A 17,780-nucleotide genomic window follows, 5' to 3' on the forward strand; every position below is an offset into this window, starting at 1 on the left:
CCGATCTTATTCGGCAAGGGCCGATGTCGGTGCAGGACCACACTTGATTCTATTGAATTCCAAGATCAACCGATTAAACAGGTGGAATCAGGTGTGAGTGGAGTGAAAACCTGCATTCACACCAGACAAACAAGGCCTGACACATCTGAATTAGCTGATCTTGGCTTCCAATAGACTATCAGGTGTGGCTTCTGCTTGGCTAGAATGAAAACCTGAGCCCACATTGGGCCCTTTCTTAGTAAGACTGAAAATCAGTTCTTAAAAGGAATGTATAGGAGCATGTCTTTAGATAGACATTTCGTTTCACACTCATCATTAGCTTAGTTCAATGAATAGCTCGATCCAAACTAAAGCCTTGTTAATTATGACTTGACTGATGAATTCTTTTAAATGATCATAAACTGTCTCTGTACTCTCCTTGGTTGAAATTATGGGCTGTATTGCATTCATTCTCTGCTTTTCCAAATGCTCAAAAACATGCTAGTAGATGGCTTTGCTATTCTAAACTGTGTAAATCAATCAGAATGAGAATCAGAATCAAATTTATTGGAAAAGTGCATTGACGTACGCAAGGAATCTGGTTCTGGCTGTTTGTGACTCTCAAAAGTACAGATATAAATACTATACAGTACATTTAGCTTGGACTATACAAGACAAGGACAGACAAGACAATGTAAGAAATATATACAGTATGAGTATTAAATAGGAATACAGAGTATATGACTGATCAGTTATATATAATAAGTGTGAGAGTGCACAGTAGTGCAAATAACAGTATTGTGATTGCCTGGTGCCTGGGGAAAGAAACTGTTCCTGTGTCTGGCAGTTTTGGTAAAGCTCTGTAGTCCCCACCAGAAGAGAGGAGCTGAAAGAGGTTGTGTCCCGGGTGCGAAGGGTCAGTAGTGATTGTTCTGGTTCTGGTTCTTGAATTGTACAATTCCTGGGTCTGTTCCTGTCCTGTTTTGTTGCTGCTCCAAAGTCCCCTGACAGTCATAATACGCTCACTGGGATGAAGTGAAGTGTTCAATTTAACCCTCTGTTACAAATAGCTATGTATCATGTACCCACACAAATTGCTATCAATCATTTTTCAATGTATATTTATTGTTTTATTTACGTTTAACTTACAATGATTCAATGCTTATTCTGATGCTAACAAACTTCGTCACTAGCCAACAACATGTTCCTGTAATATATACTATATACATATATATCATATCAAAGAACTATCATAAAAAAGGGACAAAGTTCTGACAGATCAAACATTTTAACCTGGGTCAATAAATTTTTTTTTCCGTTAATATATTATTAATGTATATTGTTAATTATTTAGCAAATTAAAACTAAACAAATTAAAATGAAGATGCTTTATATACACACTTTGCATTGCATTTCTTAATCTATGTTTAATAATAGCTGATTTTCGTATGTTTAATAATAGCTGATTTTCATAATTTCATCATTTTCGTATTAAGCTCTCTGATCTCTCTGTCTATCTCTCAACACGCCCACACACACACACACACACACACCTACACAGCTGCATATAAACACGTGCACACACACTGCAGCACACACCACCGACACCGACCCCTTCCTCATTCATTTTCCACTTCTCTTCCACTACAGAAGTTAACACACAGGACACCACCATGGAGGACTATCACAAACCAAATAAACAAACACTGCAAGAGCTGAGAAACCTCGCGGACCGACTCAGGATTAACTCCATAAAGTCGACCACTGCAGCCGGCAGCGGGTAAGAGACACACAGCATCTCTCTCTCTCTCTCTCTCTCTCTTTCTGTCTCCGTCTCTCTCTCTCTCTCTCTCTCTCTCTGTCTCTCTCTCTCTCTCTCTCTCTCTCTCTCTCTGTCTCTCTTTCTGTCTCCGTCTCTCTCTCTCTCTCTCTCTCTCTCTCTCTGTCTCTCTCTCTCTCTCTCTCTCTCTCTCTCTCTCTCTCTCTCTCTCTCTCTCTCTCTGTCTCTCTTTCTGTCTCCGTCTCTCGCTCTCTGTCTCTCTCACTCTCCATATTGAGATACATTTCTGCTTGATGTTGAATATAGAGTTTCAGTGTTAAGTTCCTTAATAATTCAGCTATAAAGCTCCAGATCTCTAAATGATGCTCGTGCCTGGGAACGGAGGGTTTAGGTCTTCAAACTAGTACTATGATATGAACTGAGTATGTTCAAAACTCTTTCTCATGCCCTGGTCACATGCGCATCAATGTTCACACACCTGGAGCGACTCCTGTCTTGTTCACACTACAGTAGCAACCAGTTTAAATATAGACCAAAATGTACAGTGTGTTGTCATGTCATGGTTATTTTTCTCGGTTTTGACACCTTTCTATAACTTTCTTTCTATTTCGTGACCTAAATACATTTTTGTAACTGCAGTTGTAGACAATCACTATTTATCTTATTAGCCATTTATTTATATTAGCTTTTATATAGCACCCATATCATCCATTCATTTTCTACCGCTTATCCGAACTACATTGGGTCCCGGGAGCACCTATATCAATTTTTTAATAATTTATTGGATACGGTAAGTTATAAACTATTTAAAATTTGTCTATAGTCATTTAGGAAATACTGGACATTAAAAAAAAATCACCTGCTACAATTTCATCATCAATATTTACAGAAATCCCCAGCTGTCTGTTTGGCTGCTTGGGAAAAATTTCCACATGATGAAATTCTGACATTTTTCACTATAGTTTGAAAAACTAAATTCTTTCAGTTTCATTTCTGCATTTGTCTCAACCGCATGTAAAATTAAATCTGGAATTACACAAAAAGTGAAAAGGAGGTCATTTAGATTTCATATTTTATTAAATATTTCATAGTTTCTTATAGTAAAGGAGTCAAAGTTATCTTAATGGCATGGCATTTGTTTTTAGCCGTGAATACGTTGAAGGTTTAATATAGTATGACATGCTATTTTTATTATTATTATTATCAGTTTTATTTACAGCAAGTCTTACAGGGATTCATGCACAATGACTTTTACTGAAAAGACACAAGGGAGTGAAATTGTGTGTGATTCTGAATAGTTTCTGGGTGTAATCTTTGCATATTTTTGGTTCTGCAGACACCCGACATCATGTTGCAGTGCAGCGGAGATCATGTCCGTGCTCTTCTTTCACACCATGAAATACAAACCCGATGACCCACGTAATGCCAACAATGACCGCTTTGTTCTGTCGAAGGTAACAAACACATTGCTCTGCTGTAACTAATAGACATAAGCATATAGAATTAGCACCTCATAGAATGGCCTGGTTCAAATATATGTAAAATCTTCTTCACAATATCTGGTGAATTGAAGAAGCCTCTTTCAACCGATAGTCTAGTTTCCAACAAGTTGAGACGTCTAAGCAGTGTCAGATAACCTGATAGGGTTGTTTCATATTGTGTATGTGAAAGCTAACACTGGACCAGACGTGACAAACCAGTCAAGGCAGATTGCCTAGGTTTGAGAAATTTTCCTTAACATGCATTCTTTTGAATGAAAACAGAGTAGACAGATGTGGTGTAGACAGTCGTCTGTCGATATCACAGATTATCCTGATGACGTAGAGTCGTGACAGTTGGAAAATCTATTTTCAATTTAATTTCAGTTAATAAATTGGCTAAATTTTCACAAAAATTCAATCCAATTTACAAAGTGTCTAGTAATAAACATGTTCCTTAAAAATTGAATTTTAACTAGGTATTATTGCCAGTGCAAGGAGCATAAGACACAGAGCAGACCGTAAGCACCCTAATTATATAATCTTAGAACGTACTCTTGCCATACTATTAAGACCATCTGCTCGTTCAGACAGTTATCCAATCAGCCAATCATGTTGCAGCGCATAAGATAAGGCCAAGAGCTTCAGCTAATGTTCGCATCAAACATCAGAACATGAACAGTGAACTTTGGGTCGTTGGGGCAGGAGAGGCTGATTTGTTTCCTAGGATTTTCACATGAAACTCAGAAACGCCTTTTTGATGACGGAAAGCAGAATAGAATGGCCAGACTGTTTCGTGCTGACAGGAGGATAATGGTCACTCAAATAAGCACTCTTTACAACTATGGGGAGCAGAAATGCATCTCAGAACACACCAAATCTTGAGACAGATGGGCTCATTGTATAGGCATTCCTAATAAAGTGGACAGAGAGAGTATCTTAAAGTAGAATATATATGAACGTATGATTTAAATATGATAGAATAAAAACATTGCTAGTCTGTATTACATATAATGTCGGCCTTGTTTGTTAGCTTTTTGTGTGTGTATGTGTTTTAGGGTCATGCTGCTCCTGTGCTCTATGCAGCCTGGGCAGAAGCAGGTTACCTCCAAGAGAGCGAGCTGCTTAACCTCCGCAAGATTGACTCCATCTTGGAGGGCCACCCAGTTCCAGTAAGTAAAGACATATTCAGGAATTTCCACAATAATTTCCACAATATACCTGCATTCCTATTAATTTGAGGCTGTCATGATTTATTATTATTATTGTTGTTGTTGTTGTTGTTGTTGTTTTTATTGTTTTTGTTATTATTATTGTTATTATTATTGTTATGATTGTTTTTGTTATTATTATTATTATTATTATTATTATTATTATTATGATTTCACTACAACTCTAAATCTAACCGTAAGTAAAAACATAACAACAACAAAAAACTTTTATGTGAAAAGAAGACCACATTCAACAACATTGTAGACGTTTAAAGGACATTTAATGCAGAAAGTGAGTGAACTTTGGGAACTGACATGTGATAATGTTTTCAAAATTGTTGAAGGATATAGTTTTACAAACGTGTATCCGTGTTCTTTGTTTAAACGTAGAAGCAGGCGTTTGTGGACGTAGCCACAGGTTCTCTTGGGCAAGGACTTGGCGCTGCATGTGGGATGGCCTATACTGGAAAATACTTCGACAAGGCGAGGTATTAAACAATATACCTAAAGTACTGCTAATGCTAGCTCACATTCATTGCTAATCATGAACCATACTCTCAAGGAAAGATGATTAAACTTTTTCCCTCTGTCTCTGTGAGCTCATTGTTCTATGTGCTTCTTGCATTTCATCCTACAGCTATAAGAAGGCTCTAGTGGAGAAATTTTTATTCTTCTTAGCTGTCATTCTCACCACCTGCATCTTTTCTCCCTCTTCAGCATCAATTATCAGTTCTGACAATGTATTCTTTGCCTTCTCACTAAAGCACAACCCAACCTAGCACCATAACCATATCCAATAAGCTCTGATGACTGTCTGTACTACAGTTTGTAGGATTTTCAAGTCAGCACTTATGTAGTCCGCATTAACGTTAATCACGTGCTCGTTTTCAAAATCAAATCAGTAAATGTGTTGATTTTATGGGTGCGTGCTGTTTTGCCAGCTGTGTTTGTGTTGGAGTGACAGAGTCAGCGTTTTCTTTTCATGGCATCTTGTGGAATGTGCATGAAAATTCACACTGCAGTCTAGTCATGCTGCATTCATACAAACCTGTGTATTTGACTGGAAACATGTCTGAACCAAATAGTGTGTGTGTGTGTGTGTGTGAGAAAGAGAGAGAGAGAGAGAGAGAGAGAGAGAGAAAGAAAGAAAGAGAGGGTGTGTGTGTGGGGGGAGTCACTCAATATGTTGCAAAACTTTCAATTTAAAACCATTCAGTTATTATAGTTCCAAAACATCTCCTTTCTTTCTTTCTTTCTTTCTTTCTTTCTTTCTTTCTTTCTTTCTTTCTTTCTTTCTTTCTTTCTTTCTTTCTTTCTTTCTTTCTTTCTTTCTTTCTCTCTCCTCATGAAACTTTAATATTTGTAAGCATATCTGTATTAATTCTAATTTATTTTCAGTAAAGCGAATATAATTAATATTTATTATAGAATGTAATATAATTAATATATCATTTTTAGCATGTAAAAAAAAGAACAATGGTCCACTTTAGTATCTAAAAATGAATTGGTTTTATGATTTTTTAAAAAATTTTTTATGACATTTAAAATTTTACTTAACGATTTAACTTAAATTATTCCATATTCTAGAGCTCTAAATGGGCCCATGGTTATTGATGCAGAGTTTTTTTTCTTTTTGAGAGTTTCTTTTATTTCGGTACAAAATATAAATTCACAGCATTTTGGAATGAATCTGTTTATTACTTTATATTTCTTTATTTCTTTATTCTTTATTTATTGTCTCTGGTTGAGTAGTTACCGTGTGTACTGCATGTTGGGTGATGGAGAGCTGTCTGAGGGCTCGGTCTGGGAGGCTATGGCCTTTGCTTCCTTCTACCAGTTAAACAACTTGGTGGCCATTCTGGACATCAACCGTCTTGGCCAGAGTGACCCTGCACCCCTACAGCACCAGGTGGAGAAGTACAAGAAACGCTGCGAGGCCTTCGGGTGAGTGTGTACATGTGTGTTTAGCCTCCAGTGTGCATTTCACCTCATATCCAGCGTGTCTGAGAAAGTCTCCAGTTTCATTGTGACTGAAGACATGCTGATCCTTGAAACTTTATACAGGCTTATAATAGGAAAATAAATATAATAACACAATGCGTATCACGTTCCTTAAACTCCATGGACACACTGGGGGGGTGCAAACTTGCATTCTGTACTAACACGTAACTGCACACCTTACCTTTTAGTTTCATTGACTGATTCGTCTTAGATACTGAATAATGTGCTTTAAGATGAATATCTGAACAATAACCTGGGACTGTGTGTGTGTGTGTGTGTGTGTGTAGATGGTATGCTGTCATTGTGGATGGCCACAATGTGGAGGAGTTGTGTAAGGCCCTGTGTCAACCCCATGATCAACCCACTTGCATTGTTGCCCAAACCTTTAAGGGCAAAGGCATTCCAGGTACATGACACACACAAACACACACAGTACATGTGCACAGAGAACAAACAGACAGTTTATATATATTCATATTGTCTGACAGCCACTGTACACTATACACATACAAAAACGGTATTAGGAAATGGATGTGCTTATGGATTATTGCAGATGATTAGATTTGTATTTGTTACTGACCTGGAATTCATCAAATGAAACAGAATCTAGACGTTTGATAACACAGGTTTATTGAGTCGTTAATTAAAGTCATACAAATTGTTTGTTCATTATGCAGAAAATTAGCTGTTACGTTTGAATAGTGTTTTTAACTTTCGAAAAGCTGGCTTGTAGTGTTTAGCGCGTAGACGTTGCTCCTTTCTGAGCAAAGCAGAGTCATCTAATGAGTTCTGTGTATGAGGAAGAAACCATGACAGGATACAGACTCTCTTCTTGGGGACACCGGATAGTGGTGTTTTGATCTGTACTTATAGAGAAAAAAGGCAAATAGTACTGACCCACTGTTCTGTAAAACACCTACACATTTATATTCCAGCTAGTCTGTGTGTGTGTGTGTGTGTATTATAGCCACTGAGGATAAGATGGGCTGGCATGGTAAACCCTTGCCTAAGGACATGTCTGAGAGTGTAATAAAGGATCTACAAAGTCAAATTATGAGCAGCATCAAGCTCTCTCCTCTTGCACCAACTGAAGACACCCCTGCCATCAGCCTGAAAAACATCCACATGTCCAGCGAACCCAGCTACAAACTTGGAGAGAAGGTACATCTAAGAAACCAAAGCCTAATATTTAGTTGATGCTAACTCAGCAGTGCAAGTCTCAAGTTTTATGAAAAGGTCAAATCTCTCTTTATTTTTTTCTTTTGGCACAAATAAATCTGACTAGTTTAATAACACACATTATTTGTGCACCTAAACACTGCAGAAATTCTACACCATATTCCTTCTCTTAGCATCAAGGATTTTACGGATCCACTCGAATGAATGTGGTTGCTGTAAGAACCGTGTCTTAATTGTTTTTCAGATCGCTACGAGGAAGGCCTACGGCCTGGCGCTCACAAAACTCGGCCGTTCTAACGAGCGTGTCGTCGTCCTGGATGCAGACACAAAGAATTCCACCTTTGCTGAGATGTTCAAGAATGAATTTCCTAACCGCTATGTGGAGTGCTACATCGCAGAACAGAACATGGTAAGTTACTACATAGCCTTCATTTGAAATACAATTAATTACTTATGTAAATAAAGATTATTAAATGCATCAGATTATTCCCTCAAGCTATAAAGAAACATTAAGAAACAGTAAAGAAAAAAAATTCACCGTCTTTTACCATGGGAAAATTAGCTAAGGCTAACTAACAACAGCGTTATTTCAAATCTCTAAAATGTTAGCTAGTATGAGAGAGTAACTGTACTTTGTCCTTTCCCATTTCTTCCCATCAAATAAGTAGACATTTTGCTTCATAGCTTGGCTGAGAGTGTAATAAATCATTAGTACATTTAGTATCATTAGTACATTTAAGAAGCTTTAAGGCTCTTGGGCATGTAATGTGCATAGCTGTGGTTCATAGCTAATTATCATGGCAGTTATATCCATATCTTACATATTCTTTTAACAAATGCTGAGCTTTATTATATAGTACCTACATAGAAGGCAGTGCAAAGGGATGCTTTATGTATAGAAGTGAGGAGAGGAAGGGCTTCAGTATGTTCAGCATGCTGAACATTGCATGTGTGCTGCATTGCCTCAGTCATTACAGTAAGTTGTGAAAAACAGGTAGCTGCTGTGGAGCCATCAAAGAGAAACAGTTTTGTAAAAGGAAGTAGCAATGTTGCTGAATTATTACCACACGGCCTCTTGCAATCACTGACAACGTTTGCATTGTGCAGATTTCTCACAGCGACAGTATAAAACTTGCCACGTTAACTGAACTCGTTGACAGACAAAACAACTCTGGGCATCCTGAGCAGCTTCTTATAACTAAAATCAATTTCCTGGTTACACATTTGCACATTTTGAGCATGTATTAATTACACAGTTGTAGCAAAGTTTCTTCCTCATATCATATCGGGGTGTTTTTTCCTTTCCACCGTTACCTCTGGCTTCCTCATAAGGGATGATTTTATGTATTTTTTTAAATCTGCTTTGTGACCTTGTCCATTGTTAAAAGCACAATACAAGTAAAAATGAATTGAGTCAAACTGGATTTATAGCATTTTCTTAAATAATTCTCGAAGTCTCTTTTAATCTCTCTCTATTAATCCAGCACAGTTCTAACATGGAGTGTGTCTGTATGAAATGAAATGTTGTTTTGTGTTTCTGTCTTTTTTTTAAGGTGAGTGTAGCTGTGGGCTGTGCAGCTCGCGACCGAAACGTTGTTTTTGCCTCCACTTTCGCCACGTTCTTCACCCGAGCTTATGACCAGTTGCGCATGGCTGCCATCTCAGAGAGCAACATCAACCTCTGTGGCTCACACTGCGGTGTTTCCATCGGTTAGTGTCCACTGACCCCGACTTCTGAACTTTTATTTATTTATTTATTTTTTATTTATTGTGCCTACGTAGGTATTTGTCATTTTAATCTTTTCATTATTAGTCTGAAGTTGTGTTCCAAATGACATACTACACACTAGGCACCATGTGCTCTCTCATCTAGTGTACGACATTTAAAGGACGTTTGTGTCGTCAGATCCAAATCAAATCAAATTTTATTTGTCACATACACATACGTACAGAGTACAATGCTTTTTACATCTGTCCGGTATTCAAGCATAAAAAGGAATGTAATTAAGGATATAATTAAAACTAAAAGGAGGTAGATAAATAAAAAGTATAAACTATATAAAAACTATATCAAATATGAAAATATATGTGAAAAATATATGTATATACATAAATGCGTATCGTTTTATTGATTGTCCTTAAAGTGTCCATGTGCAGTATGGTGTGTATAAAGTGGCACTGTGCTGTGCAAGTCCAGAGTTAAAGTGTCATAGTGCAAAAAATGGTTGTGCAGAAAAAAAAGTGAAGATGGAGGGAAAGGCCCAGTACTAGATCCTGGGTGTTTCCTGGCTTAAACTCCGAATGGCCTGCGGGAAGAAGCTTCTCCTCATTCTCTCTGTGTTTGCTTTCAAGGAGCGGAAGCGTTTCCCTGAATGCAACAAAGAAAAGAGTCCATTGTTGGGATGGCTGAGGTCCTTTACAATCTTCCTGGCCCTGGTCCGGCACTGTGTGCTGTAGATGTCCTGCAGGTCAGGGAGCTCGGTGTGGATGGTACGTTCAGCTGACACCACCACCCACTAGAGGGCTCGTCTGTCCTGCATGGTGTTGTTCCCAAAACAGGAAGTGATGCTACCCGTCAGGACGCTCTTAATGGTGCAGGTGTAGAAAGTCTTTAGCACCTGAGAGGGTAGTTTGAAGTCCCTTAAATGTCTCAGATGGTACAGATGCTGTTGGGCCTTCTTCACCAGGGTCTTGATGTGAAAGGACCAAGACAGGTCCTCTGTGATGTGAATACCTAGGTACCGGAAACAGGCCACTCTCTCCACTGGGATCTTGCTGATGTTTATCAGTGGGTATGACTGCTCCTGCTTCGTGCTGAAGTCCACTATCAACTCCTTAGTCTTGCTGATGTTCAGGAGAAGATTATTCTTATATATAAGTCTCCTGTAGGTAGGCCGTCTCGTTGTTGTTTGAGATCAGGCCCACCACAACAGTGTCGTCAGCAAACTTGATGGTGGTGAAGTTGGAAGTCGCCACACAGTCATATGTGTACAGTGAGTTCAGCAGGGGGTTCAGAACACAACCCTGGGGAGCTCCAGTGCTGAGGGTGAGGGTGGATGAGGTGTGTTTGCCCACCCGTACGGCTTGTGGTCTGTCTGTCAGGAAGTTGGAGATCCATTGACACAGCGGCAGACCTCTCTAACTTAGAGGTGAGTGTGGAGGGAATTATGGTGTTGAACGCTGAACTGTAGACAACAAACAGCATTTTTGCATAATTCCCTTTTCTGCAGTCCAGGTGGCTCATCGTAGTGTGGAGAAGATGAGCAATGGTGTCCTCAGTAGAGCGTAGAACTGTAGTGGATCCAGTGTGTCCGGTAGTGATGCAGGGCGGTAAACGTTGAGGCAGGCGGCCTGGGGTTTCTTTGGGACAGGAACAATGGTGGACTGTTTGAAGCATGAGGGGACAACAGACTGTTCCAGTGAGAGGTGCTAGCTGGTCGGCACAGGCTTTCAGAACCCGACCTGTGATGCCATCTGGTCCTGCTGCCTTCCTGGTATTCACTCTCTTGAATGCCCTCCTCACGTCATGCTCTGAGATGGTGAACGTGTTTACCTCTCCAGCTCTCTCCGCGTGCATGCTGTTTGTGCTGCTAGCGCAGCTAGCGTGGTTAGCTGCAGCCTTGAAGCGAGCGTAAAAGATGTTTAGCTCATCTGCCATTCTAGAAGCTGTTCCTTAGTCCCTGTCACAGGCTCCTAGATCCACCATGTTGGAACCGTGACTCTAGTTTCCTCGCGTAGCGCCGCTTTGCTTCCTTCACTGCTCTGCGCACACTGTAAGACGCAGCAAGTGCCTGGTAGCCCTGGGCCTTGTTCCACTACGTAAGCAAAGCTGCGAGGGTTGACCAAAATAACACACTTAGTTTTTCAGTTGAATAAGTGTAGAACTTGAAGCGTATTTCTTGTTGGAGTTTTCAGCATGGACACGCAGTGATGTAGAACAGTGCATAAGTATGTAATTAGGGACAAACCTGTAGATTATTCAGAAGCAGCAGCCAAATACTATGTGATACTATACAAATGATACACAATAAAACACGAGCATTAATATCAATGTGATTAGTCTGTGATTAGTCCTACAGCCAGCACTACTGTCAGAGGTGGTGGAATAGAAAATGATTCAACACCGTCTGACCAAACAGATTTGAGAATTTAGCTATGTATATTTACAGAAAGATGTGTGTTTTCATATACAGTACATATATATATGTAATATGTAATGCAGTTCAATCCCAAAAAAAACCTGACCTATAATGAGCACAAGCCAAATTCCAGTAAAGTAAATGGTTCCTGTCATTGTGAGTGAAGTTTGTATTTTGTTACCATTGTAATGAAACTTGGCAATAAATTCTCTCTCTTGTGACAGTTCTTCTTTTCTTGCTCACTTCCTTCTGGTTAGTTTCCTCACATCTTCCTCTTTCTCATTTCACCAATCTTGCAATCCACATTGGCATCAGTATTGTTGCTTGTGCTGAGAGAAAATCATCTTGTGCTAGCAATACTTTAAATGTTAACACGTTGATGGTCATTTATCACAACAAAGAGTGTAGACTGAATTTCTGCATTACTACTATACCAGTGTAGGAAAAACTACCACCTGGGTTTTGTGTGATAACTGTGTGTGTGTGTGTGTGTTATGCAATTTCAGGAGAGGATGGTCCCTCTCAGATGGCGCTGGAAGACTTGGCGATGTTCAGAGCCATACCCACTGCCACTGTGTTCTACCCGAGTGATGCCGTGTCCACCGAGAAGGCAGTGGAGCTTGCAGCTAACACCAAGGTTCTCACGTTTCCCTCCGAAGCCAGAATATGTTAAACAGGTTTTACCCAGGGCTTGAAATGAGCACTTTCTCACCTGCCAAACCACTGAATAAAACCTGCAGCTTATGAGCAACTTTGATAACGAATCATCCGTACACGTCTCTGTGCATGTGGTGTTCACTCAGGTTGAGTTATTTGGGTCATGGCTTATTTATTTATTTATTTATTTATTTATTTATTAGTTCTTATGCCTTGTCACCTTGTAGTAGCCTAGTTAAGCTAAATGTGGACACATTAACGCTGGTGTGAACTACAGAGAAAGAATGAGGACAAAATGGAATGAATTGTCTGTTTGTTCCATTGAAACACATATGTTTTAATTTTTTAACATGTACAATTACATTTGCCCATTAGTGATTCTGTGATCCATTTGGATCCTGGCACAGAATCAGGCAGAGTGGATAGTAAACTACAATCTTAGTTTTATACCCTGGTTTCACTGTATGCTCTTAACCCTTAATTCTCCAGATAAAGTCTGTAAAGAGGTTGTACTTATGCGAAGCTGCTTGCTCTTTTTTTTTTTTTTTTGTAGGGGATTTGCTTCATCCGAACCAGCCGCCCTGAAAATCCTGTAATCTATAACAGCAATGAAGAGTTTCGTGTAGGCCAAGCAAAGGTGTGTTACCAAAAACGTTGAACTCTATTAGTCCGTGAACATATAGTAATATCTGTTGTTTATTTCAGCAGGAGATCATGTATACACACACACACACACACACACACACACACACACACATGCAGAACAAGTCTGTATGTATGTCACAGTCTTTATCTGGAAACACTGTGCCTCTGAAAACACTGGAACACATTGAGTTCCTCAATCTCAGCACCTGTTCATGATTGGTCTAAAATAGAGAGATGTATCTGTTTAAAACACATCAAAATAATGTATTCATATCTGGTTCCATCCTATATCCTGTATTATAGACCGAATAAAACACACACTAACATCGGGTATCAGACCTAAATAGATTAGATGGAGTGTGTGTGTTAGCGTTGATGAATAAGATCGATCGCATGTTTTATGTTTATGTGCAGGTTGTACACAAGACCAACAATGACCAGGTCACCGTGATTGGAGCTGCTGTAACTCTGTTCGAGGCTCTTGATGCTGCTGAGCAGCTGAAGAAAGGTACAGCACACAGAAGGGAACGAATTTAGCTATTTAGCTACATCAACACTGCTGAAAAATCACTTCTCACACTTTATGTACATAACTGATCAGTCATATATTCTGTATTCATATTTAATACTCATACTGTCTATGTTGAGGTTCTCTTTGGGAGTGACAAGATTGGACAGGATTAGGAACGAGTACATCAGAGGGACAGCTCATGTTGGACGTTTGGGGGACAAAGTTAGGGAGGCGAGATTAAGATGGTTTGGACATGTTCAGAGGAGGGAGAAGAGTGAGTATATTGGTAGGAGAATGTTGGACATGGAGCTGCCAGGCAGGAGGCAAAGAGGAAGGCCAAAGAGGAGGTATATGGATGTAATTAATGAGGATATGAAGCTAGTGGGTGCAAGTGTTGAGGATGCAGAAGATAGGGATAGGTGGAGAGAGATGATTTGCTGTCACAAACAGCTGGAACCAAATTCCTTGTGTGTGTCAACACATTTGGCCAATAAACCTGATTCAGATTCTGATTCTGATCAAGAGAAATTACAGCTATATACTAGATACTATGCTACGCTATTCTAGTTCTACTAGATACTATATATGACATGACTGACAGTGAGCGTTGGCGACTAGATGTGGGCGTGTCCGGTGACGTGACAAAGCTGAGAAAAGTTTAACTTCATGCAAATATGGAGCGACCGATGTGGCGACTGACTATTAATGGGAGTGAAGACAGCAGAGTGCACGTGATTCGTGACAAAAAGCACACGCTGTTTCTCCTTCATCTGATATGATGAAGAGAAACACTGAATTTTACACACAAACTCCAAATCTCCATCAAGAATGTTTAATTTCGGGTGGCAAAAAAAAAAAAAAAAGATTTTTTTGTCATGTGGAATTCTAGTCATCGTTGCCACCCAATGAGACTCGTTATTGCCATGGCAACTAGTAGCATCCTGGACACTTCATATACAGCGACTGTTGATTTGGAGCAATAAAACACTGTGTGAGAACCTAGTTTAAGGAGCATCATCGGTCTGCAGAATCGTTTATTTGGAACCGTTTGGACAGGATTCAAGTTCAGACCATATCAGACCAATGTAGAGATGGTTATTAGGTTTTTTTGGTGTGTCATAAGATATTCAATAGAAGGGAGAAAGCACAAAATAATATAAACAAGAGTAAAAGCAGAAAATGAGAGTAACAGCGCCTGCATGTGATGGAGTTCCCACATCTACACCTAATGCTTAGTTGTTGGAACAGGTATTTTAAATCATTTAAAATAGTTTTTGATGGACACTTTGCTCCAGTAAAAGAGAACATGACTGAGAAGGTGACATTCAAGAAGCCATTCCGAATCTCATTGAGTGTAACTTTAAATTAATTTCCGGAAAGAATTCAGGATGCATTTATGTGAGTGGGGTTTAGGGGTGCTAGAAACCCAGTCGCTTCATATTGTGGCACCAGTAATGCTATCAATCATCACAATGTGATTATTTGAGATGTAATTACTTATAAGTATACAGGAGGAATATATTGAAGGGGTGGACTTAGGAGTTTTGTGCATTCAGAATGTATTCGTTGTATTCCAACTAGTGTTCCTGAGATACTGAGATCCACTGGGACCCTGAACTGGATAAAGTGCTTATTGAAAATAAATAAATTTGAGTTTGTTAATCGATTATTAATGACATTATTATTTTATCTTCTCAGAGGGCATCAACATTCGAGTGATTGACTTATTCACTATTAAACCACTGGATTCGAAGACAGTTATCAAAAATGCCCGGGATACAGGGGGTCGCATCATTACCGTAGAGGACCATTACTATGAAGGTGAGTGTTATAAAATGATAATTATATAATCACAGGCCTTTAGATCTATACCTGACCTCTTAGACTCTTTGCATGAGACTGGGTGAGATGTTCATTATTTTGTATGTAATGTGTGAATGATTGTAGAACACAAGTATGAATTTTCATGCATGTGTATAGACACAGGAGATAATGTAGACAATAGGGAGAGACCGAGAGAGGTAGACTGCGTGTCCCGTAGGCTTACAATGACCTATAAATCTGCCTCATAAATAATTTGTAAATATATTTTGGCCATTGGGGTGTTTTGACATTCATATTAATGCAATATTAATGCCAATGTGTGGTCTTCCAGCTCCTGCAAGAATCAGTATCAGTTGAAATATAGAAAAGTCATAATTGGGATTGATTTATAGCAGAGGTTACGATTAAGTGCATCGCTCTTGCGTTTCTTTCCACTCCATTCTGTCCTGCACTATATGGCTAAAGGTTTGTTGGTTTTTGTGAGACATTATCTGCTCCATGTTGTTTAACATCAGGTGATTATGTTGTGTGATTGTGCAGGTGGTCTGGGAGAGGCCGTGTGTTCAGCGGTGGTGAATGAACACGACTTGACCGTGCATCGCCTCGCCGTGTCTCACGTGCCACGCAGCGGGAAACCCAAAGAGCTACTCAAAATGTTTAACATCGACTGTGACGCCATCGTTCAGGCTGTGAAGAAGATAATCAATGATACTACCAGCAATAAGTAACAAAAAGAAATCAGGGTCACAGAAACAAAATAGTCATGACATAGCTAAGCTTATAAAGGTCACAATGTGTTATATTAATCAGCTGGACATCTAAACAAGCTGGTGCTATTTTGTCAAAGAATATGACTAAGAATAGTATATTTTCACAAAATGAGGCATTTATGACATTTCAGATAGCCACATTTAGGCTTAAATACATCTTGCTTGAAATATATAGCTTTATATAATGAAATCTATTGATTTGAATTTTTCAGTTAAAAATATTAGACAGAATACAGCAATCTGATGAGCTAAAATAAAACAGACAAAGATCGGATAACACTTTTATGTTTACTGTCATTAGTATGGTTTTATCCTTTTACACTGTTGATGACAAAGCAATAAACACATCAGGAAGCACGCAACACGAACTCAGATTTTTAAAAGCCACTGAAGGCAACAAAAGTCTTTGCACTTTTATTTCACACAGTATTGATTTATATGTGATTACTGATGCTTAATAAAATGCAGTCATTCCTTATTCTGAACAGTAAAGTCACTGCAGCGTCAACAGTCTTAACATTTAATTTGCGTTATTTCAAATTTCATTTTCATAATTTAAAATGAAATAAAAATAGCAACTCTTTTTTTTTTTCTAGACTCCAGGACAAATAAACACCTGCTTCTGTGTGGTGTGGTTTAATTAATCTCTGATTTATATCTGAAATCCTGTGTGTCAAGGAGCAGTCATTTGATTGATGAGGAGGAAATGGATATTATAGGTTGACAGTTGGCATATTTAAAGCCAGTCTTAAAACTCTTCCACCATCATCAAAACAGCACCAACAAACTTTTGTAATTCTCCTTTTCGAAAAAAATGTGTTCCAAGAAGCACTGAAGTTGTTCAGGTCACGTTAGCCACCTTACCAAGACACTATGACACCCATTACCCATTACTTTTACCTAAAGTTTGATCAAGCATTAATCTATTAATCAACAGCTGAGCCTTTTATTGCTTATTATAACCGCTAATATAAAACTACCCCACAAGTCTTCTTGTCCCAACTGTCCCTCTGCTAGATGTTAATGTAATCGGTTAACCGACCTGCTAAAACTTGGAACAATTCCTCTCGTCTGGTAGTTTCTTCTGCTAAGTAAACTAAAGCCTGCATTCATTTTGGAACATGAGCTCAAAGCTGGTAGAAACCTTTTAATCAGATTGGAGAAGGGATTCGTGTTCAGAGCCAAAGTAACGACATCAGGGTGACTAAGCACACTTAGACAACTTCAAGCTGAGAGAGAACAAGCCAAATACGGTCATGTGCATGCGACACACTCCATACACACACACACACACCGTTACTCATTCACTATTCAGCCAACAGCTAGTTTTACTGTCTTGACTAGAAAAACACCAGACAGTGAGGCTTCATTCTCGCACTCAAGTGTTATGTAGACTGTATGTGTGTGTGTGTGTGTGTGTGTGTGTGTTCTGCTCTTTCTTATCCTTGTGAGATTCTGTCACTGCCACTATACTACTACTAATAAGCTAATTATTTTTATTATTAATAATAATCATAATAGTAATAGTAATAATATTTGATTGTTTACAAGTATTATTAAAATATATTACATATACATATAAAATAAATTATAATACAGCTAAATT

At 38.8% G+C, this 17,780-nt stretch overlaps 1 protein-coding gene across 1 annotated transcript; it reads left to right on the forward strand.

Moving 5' to 3' along the window:
* Positions 1-1,559: 1,559 nt before the first annotated feature.
* LOC132853498 (transketolase-like) lies at positions 1,560-16,652 on the forward strand. Its single transcript, XM_060881291.1, has 14 exons — positions 1,560-1,759; positions 3,096-3,213; positions 4,296-4,409; positions 4,839-4,936; positions 6,201-6,392; positions 6,737-6,855; positions 7,417-7,610; positions 7,873-8,037; positions 9,182-9,338; positions 12,274-12,404; positions 12,978-13,061; positions 13,484-13,577; positions 15,279-15,401; positions 15,945-16,652. Exons 1-14 carry the CDS (start codon positions 1,653-1,655, stop codon positions 16,130-16,132), a joined length of 1,884 nt encoding a protein of 627 aa, XP_060737274.1. The 5' UTR covers positions 1,560-1,652; the 3' UTR covers positions 16,133-16,652.
* The last annotated feature ends 1,128 nt before the right edge of the window (positions 16,653-17,780 follow it).

This window comes from Tachysurus vachellii, chromosome 11, assembly GCF_030014155.1.
Source record: "Tachysurus vachellii isolate PV-2020 chromosome 11, HZAU_Pvac_v1, whole genome shotgun sequence".
NCBI lineage: Eukaryota > Metazoa > Chordata > Actinopteri > Siluriformes > Bagridae > Tachysurus > Tachysurus vachellii.